The sequence below is a fragment of the Natrix helvetica genome (genome assembly GCF_964273705.1).
Source record: "Natrix helvetica genome assembly, chromosome: 4".
NCBI classification, from domain to species: domain Eukaryota; kingdom Metazoa; phylum Chordata; class Lepidosauria; order Squamata; family Natricidae; genus Natrix; species Natrix helvetica.
In genome coordinates this window covers 19,918,725-19,928,779 of record NC_138550.1, presented here as the reverse complement: position 1 = coordinate 19,928,779, position 10,055 = coordinate 19,918,725, and the positions used below count along the sequence as shown (strand labels likewise).

At 36.4% G+C, this 10,055-nt stretch overlaps 1 protein-coding gene across 2 annotated transcripts in view; it reads right to left on the bottom strand.

Annotated features, from left to right (window-relative positions):
* Positions 1–2,807: 2,807 nt before the first annotated feature.
* The window catches only part of ZC3H12C (zinc finger CCCH-type containing 12C), a 52,321-nt gene continuing 45,073 nt past the window's right edge, over positions 2,808–10,055 (bottom strand). For both annotated transcript variants that reach the window (XM_081952459.1, XM_081952458.1), the window contains 2 exons: positions 9,886–9,992; positions 2,808–9,177 (listed from right to left, as the gene is read on the bottom strand). In XM_081952459.1, the coding sequence (XP_081808585.1) occupies positions 7,787–9,177; positions 9,886–9,992 (1,498 nt within the window). In that variant the 3' untranslated portion in view covers positions 2,808–7,786. The remainder of the gene's footprint in view (positions 9,178–9,885; positions 9,993–10,055) is intronic.

The window sequence follows — 10,055 nt, the reverse complement described above, 5'->3', positions numbered from 1 at the left end:
GATTTTTATCCTTCAATCAACAGAAAGACAGTGTTCTCACACATCAACACACTAGAGAAATGGGGGTGAATCCCTGGTTAAGAACCCATGAAACATAGGTGGGTGCAGTGGGTACTACAAGTCTTAACTCCAAAGTAAAAAAATAAGCCAGGATACAAAGTCCCAGAAGGGGGATCAGGTTTGACACCTTCAGCTTTCCATATGGATACAGCCATTCACCTCAGTTGGTTTCAAGCCACAACCAGGTAACAATATACTGTTATATACTCTGCACCTCTATATTGAAAATGTCATTAAAAATAAAACATTTTAAGAAAAATTGTTCAAGAAAACAAGGATTTGACATTCACATATTCTAAAATTCAGCAAGGCAAGGAAGATATGCAGTGGGCCACGTCAGTTAAAGCAGCTTGACTGGTGGGGCCCGGGAAGAGCGCTTTCTCTGCCATTTTCCCACCCTTTGGAACATTCTCCCCTCAGAGGTGAGGCCGAACTCTCCTGGCTTTTCAAGCATATCGGAAGACCTGCCAGCTCGCTTCGGTTACCGCCCTGAAGCCCCTCCTCTGCCTTTTTAATTATTTCTTTCTTGTTTTTATTGTAATCTCTACTGTATATATTGTTTTGTTTTCATGCCTATTTATACTGCCCAATCACTCTATGAGGTAGATGGGCAGTGTATGAATGTGATGTATAAATAAACAGTTCTGAGTTGAACTTTTACTGATGCTTTCTTACATTTATGAATTCAGTAACACAGAGCTCTTCTGTGAGATGGGCTGTTAAAGAAAGAAAGAAAGAAAGAAAGAAAGAAAGAAAGAAAGAAAGAAAGAAAGAAAGAAGGAAAGAAGGAAAGAAGGAAAGAAGGAAAGAAGGAAGGAAGAAGGAAGAAGAAAAAAAGAAAGATAGATAGATGATAGATATAGATAGATAAGAGTTATAGACAGATATAAACAGATAGACACAGAGAAATAAATATGATTGAAATAGCCTGAAAATACCTTATGCCACCTGATATGCACAGCTAAACAAATCCTATATTCCACTTGTGGCTAGTACATGTTAATGTGACCTCAAAAGTGACTTGTCTGTGTTTCTACCTTCCACAGTTCAGCCATTTTGTAACCCAATAACGTGACATAAGGATCACCATTTTTTTCTCAGTCCTTTTCTTGTGAAAGAAGTGATGGTTCTTCTAGGCATTTAAAACTTTTAAAAGCAGAATTCATGCATATCTCCTTTTTCATAAGGCCAAATACCACTTACTGGATGTGGGTAATCCCATCATGGAAAAAATATATAATCAATGAAAAGATGAAGAATCATTTTTCCAGATTCCTCTTTGACCAGAGGTTGTGGGTGCTTCAACACTGGAAGCTTTCAGTCATTTGTCTGAATTGGTATAGTGTCTCCTGCTTGAGCAGGGGGTTGGACTAGAAGACCTCCAAGGTCCCTTCTGTTATTCTGTTATCTTTCCTATGAATAATTCTGAAAGTGGATATTGTTATTTAAAAAATATTTTTTTAAAATTCTCCTGCAGCCAGAAATGTATGGTGAGTGCTGAGGATCATTAAAAGGTCTTAATAGTCAATGATGCAATTATGTAGTTTTAGGTATACTATTAATATTAATGTGTGCACTTAGACATTCTCTAAAACTATGCTATAGTCGCGACATGTCAACAACTATGCCAATACCTTGATGCAAATGTATACCATAGGATCTACAGTCCATAAATCCCTGCTTGCATAGGATACTCCATTTATTTAACAAATGTCTGTGTGATGAAGGTGAAGGCAGGTATATGATTTTTTATTGTGTGTATGAAACGCTCCCTTTCATTGAAAGTAATAGGTTGGTGCCTATGTATTGGTATTGCTGGATGTGTAGTTTTCTATATGGACTGCTTGATATTCTCCAACAATGGAAACACAAGAGCAGCAACTATGACCTCCTCTCCCACACTTTCTCTTTGGCTCTAGCATAATTTTTGCCAGAGTGAAAGAGGACATGTTACTAGGTAAGGGTATCAATGGCGAAAAAGTTTCCCAAAATGTAGCATTTGGCAATAAGATAACATGCAACAATGGGACCCCTAATTAAGACAATACCCTCAGCGGCAAAACTGAACACAGAACAATGTCTATGGAGATTCTCAGTCATCCACCTCATGGTTGTCCCAAAGGTGCTTTTTCAAGAGGCAACTGGACTTGAAGGAGCTTCTTTGATAAGAAGTGAAACATCTTCAGCAAAAACAAAGCCCAATTCCCTCTTGAAAAAGCTCCTTTGGGACACACACAGATCTTAACTAACTTAATGGGATTTTTTTTTTAAAAAAAAAGCAAGATCAAATTGATAATTTTTACTGCTACTTAGTATTAGCACCCTTTAAGCATCTAAACTCTAATTTCTGAACATGTAGAATTCCTCAGTTTCAACTATGCTGAAATATATACTGAAATAGGATGTAGACAGCCACAAATTACAGAAATATGCACCCTTTTATCATCCAGTCTAAGCTTTAAAGAGAGGTTTGTTCAATGGTTAAATACAATACCACCTATAGCTTGACTGTATAATGCAGTGTTTCTCAAACTTGGCGACTTTAAGTCCTGTGGACTTCAATTCCCAGAATTCCCCAGCCAGCTATGCTGGCTGGGGGATTCTGGGAGTTGAAGTCCACAGGACTTAAAGTCGCCAAGTTTGAGAAACACTGGTATAATGCATGTCAATCTGTCTTGAGCCCAACACTATTTTAAGTTTCCATTTTACTAGTTTATGCTTTAAGAATTAAATTTCCCAAGCACAAATAACAAAATAACTAATTTTCTTTATTATTTTATCAAGACATGTCAACAGATATGAGTTAACGGTATCTTTAACATTTCAATATTATTAGGAAATCTCAAGAAAGCTACTGAATATTTTTTTAAACGCCAGACTCTTATTTTCTCTGCTAAAACGTGATATTTTTATATAGGTGTTACAAGATGTTTGGGTGTGTATCACAAGAAAAGGGTAGGCACAGAATGGAAGTAAATATTTTGAGTAACTCTTAGAGGAGGTAAGTAGAAAGTTGATTTGTTGCGAGAAGTAAGTTAAACTGGAAAGAAGATAGGCAAGTGAGGGGACAATATCAAAGGGATAAAACCTGAAAATACACATACACACAAAAGAAAGGAAGAAAAGGGCAGAGAGAGATTAGAATAAAAAGGCATAGATCACAATTCTTAATATTGTTCCATTTTAATGTATACTTAACATATAATGGACACAACATCCAAAGCTAAGGAATATTTAAGTTTTATTGCTGATTTGCTGACAGTACCATGATAGACAGTATTCATGGATACTACAGAAACTACGAATATTTCTAAAATCAAAGACAGATACAGCAAAATCACTAGGACTTCAATCCTGTAGATACTAACTTCAGTCCCATAGATTTAAATGGATCTATAATGATTATGCCCAAATGGAACTGTTTGAGGGGGGGGGGGGAAGCAGAGAATTTAGACAGCTTTAAAAAGATTATGAAATAAAGCAATGGATTTGTCTACCCAAATCTTTGCAAACCTCATTAAGAATAGAATCAACCATGATAAACATCTTGGTTTTGTTATTGCTGAGGTTTTTCACAATCATTCCGTTATTCCGCCTCCCCCTTGTTTTTAGATCTCCAACTCTACCCACCTCTATTTCAAGAACCTGGTATATTTTGGGCAAGATCAGACCATTCTTTCAACTAAGAAAGTAGCCTGGTGGTGAATGGGCCATTTGCTGCTGTTGTAGTTTAGAACTGTAAAAGGAGAGCATTGAACTGAAAAATTCCTACAAGCAAGGTAGTAGAAATAATGTAAAGGAAAGCCTTCTCTATACCACAAAGCATCAATACTGTGTTTTATTTTCCACAGTATTATCAGATTTAAAATGACATTCTAATGCATAGCAGCTGCAAAAAGAAGTGGCTGCAGTTATGTTTTCTCATAAAAATAATTTTTGATATGCCTGGAAATTTAGGAATAAAAGATTAGCTATAACAATACAATGATCCTTTCCTAAAACTAATAATATTTGAGTCTCATATCTAAGAAGACATATTAATTCTAAAAAGATTAAAGGTTTCAAAAATGTTAATGTGACACACACAAAGCCTCTGAAAACTTCAGCTTATCTTTAAAAAGTATTTGTACAAATGTAGGTGTTTGCACAAAATATAACACTATGAACGCCTATGTATTACATTACAAATACTGAAATTGTTCCAGTTATTGATATCCATCAGTTAACTGCCAAACAATAACATAGCTATATTTTCATTTTGTCCAGGACAACTTCTGTAATTGTGGAACAAAGTGTAAATTGTATGAACATTTCAAGGCTAAAATTTTACCCAATAAAATTACATTTAAACTTTACACTCATAATTGCCTGGATCCATGAATGCACCAATCAGGCATGTTTTTTTAATTTGCTCACTGAAAAGACTACTTTTGAGATAAAGTAAATACTCCTTGTGTTAATGGAAGTGCATACAGTTGGTGGGTGTGTTTCTGAATTTCATCAAGCATTTGATGCGAAATAGATCAGATTTACTATAATTACTCTCTTTTTTATTCCAGCACAACACAGCATTTCTGAAAACCCGCTAAAATATACTCTAGAAGAACCAGTTTCAGGAGGTGAACAATAACAGCAACCTCTGAATATCTGGTGTATCATGACAAAAAGAGTTGAACTAAAGGATGAAAGCTGCCAACAGTAGATCATTGGGTTGAATGTTAGATATCCCAAGTCTTTCTTCCAGGAGCTCAAGGAGGTAAACAATTCATTTCTGCCTCCAATTTTTCCCCAGCAAGAGCAAGCCTGTTCAGCAGATCGGATTTAAGAGTGAGTGACTGATCCTTGAGTTTCTTGGGCCTTATGAGGCCTTAGGTAGTTAACAGTGGATTTTCATCTGGCTTTCCTGCTTCTACACTCTGACCGTATAAGGTGTGCAGATAACAGGTAACCAAAGATTCTTGGATTTTCTAAATGTTAGAACTTAAAAGAATACTCTTTACTCAACTAGCTTATTAAAGACCTGTGCAGCACAAAAAAGAACAACAATGAGCTCCATCAAATTCAACCGTTTGTAAGATGGCAGAATTACACTTAGCCCAAACCAAGTATTCCTACTAAAGAATAGAGGGCAGAAAATTGATTATTTTTCACTTTGGCGCTTTCTGTAAAATACAGTACACAGTAGAGCCAGTAATGTTAAGTTATTGCAGTGGAAAACAACCGACACATTTGCCTGGTGTGTGTTGGGATGGGATGGGGGAGAAACCTGCTTTTAGTTATAACTAGAGAAGACCATATCAGCTCTGAAGATCAGTATCAATGCAGAGCTGCCATGTGCCCTAAATTCAGTTTATCCAGCACATTTCTCTTCAATGAGTTTAAATTCTGCATTACGCAAAGCCAGCAATTGCACATTTTAACACTATAACACACAATGTACAATCCTATCCTTTTTTCAAGAAAGGATGCTGCAGTCAATCCTACGTAAGTATGATTCCATATACATCAACTGAAAATAAATACAAAACACTTCTATTTCAGAAGTCATGTTTCTGCATTCTGCCCTCACCAGCTGCAACAATCCAGTTACATTTTAAGGATGCATGAATACTTGTTATCAAGACTTTGAAGTTACATGTGAATAATAAGCCCATTGCAACAAGTCAGTTCTATATCATAGGAAAGATGATCTGCATACCCATGCAAAATGTACAATCTCTCCAACAAAATATGTTCTGCAAAAAGCAAGGAACAAGGAAGTTAAGAACAAAATGAAGAAATATTGAAAGAGGTTTTTCTTCAGGAGACGTGGATAAAATATAAGATGAACCTAACAGAAGCGATATCCTCTTTGATTATACGATAGTGAACACTGTGTAGAAGAGTAATTCCTGAATTAAAGTTGCTGAACATGGTTCAGATTACTGGATACCTCTAAAAGTATAATGCTTTGTAGAAGCATTTACTGTGTATCGACATCCTACTTCTTACAACACATAGTGTTGCGTAAGTAGTGAAAATGTATTCAAAAGGTGCTTGGACATCTTTTTAGGCAGCATTTTATCATTATTTTAAGCTATCATCTTATTCGGTTTTATGATAAATGGTCAAGGGGCTATTAAAACAAAAAAAAACTTTAGGTTTGAACTATTTTTTTTTAAAAGAGATAAAATGTTGCCCAAAGTCTAAAATAATTTTTACACAATTCAATGTTCTTTTTAAAAGTTAGATCTATAAATTAAATAGTTCTAATAGTTAAAGATACAATTTGTATCAACAGCGTAGGTAGTTTCTGGTTCTACAGCATCTTCAAGTTGCAGTCATCGATTATGTAAACTTGGGAATCATCACAGTATGAAGCTCTGAAGGGACTTCTAATATATGAGCAGTCAATCACGATGTTTACGGTATCAGGCACTGTGAGATCTACTGTTAATCTATTTATGTAAAATTACATTTTACAAGAGCTAAAAAAGCTCAAAACTTAAAAACCAGAAATCTCCCATACTAATACTATAAGAGATGACAGTGTCTACTTCTAAAGCTATGCTGTCCATGGCAAGAATAGGGCCTATATAATGCAACAGACCAGACAAAGCTAATTCTATACAGTATTTCACAAAAAGAATGTGCTGTTTTCATCTATAATTACCATTACTACAGTGCAGTTAAGATGTTGCATATCCTGAACACAATGTTAAAACCTTCTCAATAAATAGCATGAAAATACACAATCTTATACACAAAAATTGCATTGAGAACACAATTTGTTTCTTTAAAAACAGTTATTTTATGAAATACCTGTGCATTAAGTAAAGGAACAAGAGATACACTTTTCAATGCCATTTCTGATTAATGGAAATGTACATTAGCTGCACAAGACTGCTACCTAAACGGATATATGTGTAGTCAAATTTGTGACAGTCAGGAACTGGATAAGCTCAACAATTTCAGAACCTGCACATAAGTTTTTTTTTTCATCTGCATAATAAATTAATAAAAACAGGTTTCTCTCCTACTGATTGTTTCTGCTTACATCAAAATTAACAGTAATCAACAAATAAATTAAATCCATAGCCAAACAAATTAAAAAGTGCCATACTATAAAGTACTAATATATTGTTACCCATTTCAATGTAAAAACTGGTAACTTATACATTTAAAAAAAATCAGTGCTGTAAAAGACTGTTGTTTTCTATAAATAAAATGATTATATACAAAGAAAAATCACACAATAAAATTAAATAACTTAATTATGAAAAAATAGATCCTAATAAGCTTGACTTGAAAAAAGTTGGCTGGGCACATAAAATCCTCTTCAGTTTTCTGCTGTTTTGAAAAAAATGCTTTGCACTTGAAGGATAAGACACCCAATAATTTAATAAATATGTAACAAATATTAAAAAGTGCGGCATATAAAACCCACATGCACTAGGGATTCTTACTTGAGACATCGTGGTGGTTAATATATTCAGCTGGAGAAACATTCCAGCCATGATTTTTTTTTAAAAAAAAAACTGAGTATTTAAAATAAATCCTGTTAACTTCCAGTGTCTGGGGTTGTACATACAGGTTCCATGGCACAGTATTTCACATATATGGATTACTATATAATCTCCTTGCTGAGAAGGAGATCACAAATGCTATTGTAGCAAACCTCCCTCAGCGATACAGCTGAAACTGAACTAATAAGACACCATAAAGATGCATCATCAATATCATGTCATCAATAACCTAGCTGAGACTTCTCCACTAAAATGGCTGCAGCAAGCTGCTGAGCATCTGCCATGTGAGGATTCCTTTTCATAACAATCCTCACCAGGTCAGGCGGGAAAATGTTGCATAGGTTGATGTAGACTTTCTCTCGACTGTCTTGGTACCTTGGAAGATCTTGAGGCATTCCACAGTAAGGTATCTGCCAAGGCTGATCGGGTTGCTCAGGTAAGCTTTGGAAAGGAAACTGCTCGTAACATGGTGGGGTGGGATTGCTGGGTAAAGAGTAAGTTTGACGATAGCCATATGTATCCATCCCGTAGCCTGGCCTATCCCAACTACCGAGTCCATCTTGAGTGGAGTATGTTTTTCTTTTTCTCAATGGAGAATTATCATACAAGCGTGAATCTGAGATACTGTCCAGTCTGGTGGATGCTAGAGCTCTCCCCAGAGGCATGCTTTTTGAATGCGGCGAACTCTGAGAAGCAGGGAAGTCAATAGGACAAATAGAACGGCTTCCCATGTTTGGATGCTGAAAGTGCACAGCCATGTATGGAGGCTTCGGGTGATGCTTTGGTTCTTCATGACTATAACTCTGCACTCTGGTTAGTGTTTCGTGGTAACTCTGTAAGAAGGACTGTGAGTTCAGGTGGTTATGGGGATGCATATGTTGACATTTTAAATTCTCTTCCAGCTGAGGGTCAGGAGAACTCACGTAGGATCGATCGTTGTAGCCCATGTAGGAATCGCTACTGCCGCAACTCAGACTCCCTTCACTGCTACAGTCAGAAGCCACAGAACTAATTCTGTAATCTGTGTCCAAAGAGAAACGTCTTTCGGGACTTCGGGGACCAGAGATACTTAGGTTTGAATATGCACTGAGCATAGAGTAATAACCTACATCCACAGGAGAATCGCATTTGGGATACTGCTCATAAGGCATTGGCGTTCCATGGTTTTTGGTTGTCATTATCACTGGAGAATACGGTCCCTGTGGTCTTTGATCCTGAGGTGGGAAATGAACTCCAGATGGAAGGCCGTTGGTTAAAGGTGCAGTACTTTGGGGTTTTGCAGCAGCAGAAGTTGGTATACTAACTAAAGAAGGTACAGACCTGGTTCCCAATTTATTTTTGGTGGGAAGCTTTTCTTCCAAGTCTTGGTAGACTTGAGTCCTTATGCTAGGATCCGATTGCCTCTTTGGAGTAGTTCGCTTGAGATCTGTAGTGTTATCTGTCTTAGTACTACAAGGAACACTGTTGCTTTTCACCAGCCCTCCTTCACTAGCAGCTTTGGCAGCTGTGTTCCTAACAATGGCACGAAGTTCATCAGCTACTGACCTCTGAGGCTGATTTCCTCTTTCTGGGTGGTAATATTTGCATTTGTGTCCATAAGTGCATTTCTTCCCTATATGAATTTATAATTGAAATGTAAGCGCACAAAGAAAAAAACAACAAAATAATGTAATTCTTCAGCAACGTAAAAAAAAAAAAGGTACTGTATACATACTCATACAACAAGGACTATTAACTATTATGCAATGAAATTAAGTAAATTACCAGTAATTGGACAGTGTGTTTGCATAACACACGGGTGTCCAAACTTGGGAACTTTAAGACTTGTGGACTTCAACTCCCAGAATTCCCCAGCCAGCCATGCTGGCTGGGGAATTCTGGGAGTTGAAGTCCACAAGTCTTAAAGTTCCCAAGTTTGGACACCCCTGGCATAACACCTTAACCCATCCTGGGCTTAGCCCTGGCCTATAATACTGTTTGAATATAGACGAAGATTATATAATAATTGCGAACAACCATATAGAAACCAGGATTATTTACCAAAACATTTGTCTGCTATATTAGCCAAAGTTTAACTTGGAGTGGGGTTTGATAGAGAAGATAGGGAAGCCTCATCTGCAGGATCTCTGCTGTTTTGGATCTCCCCCCCCCCCCCCAATCACTACTTAGGAGGGATGAGATGAGGACACAAAGGGATTCCTCATTACACGTCTTATATAATGACAATTTCAAAATAGGCATATTTCACTCATTTATGGAGAGACAAATAAACAAACTTCATTATTAGAAAGACATGTAATGTTTAATTAAATAATATTACCATATGGACAGGGTTGCTTTTTATGTTCCGGTACAATAGGTTTCTTCCTCAGAAAGTTCTCCAGACTTGGGCCATGTCGGCCGAGAGGATCGTCTGGAGGCATGAATCTAAATAATAATAATAATAATAATAATAATAATAATAATAATAATAATAATAATAATAATAAT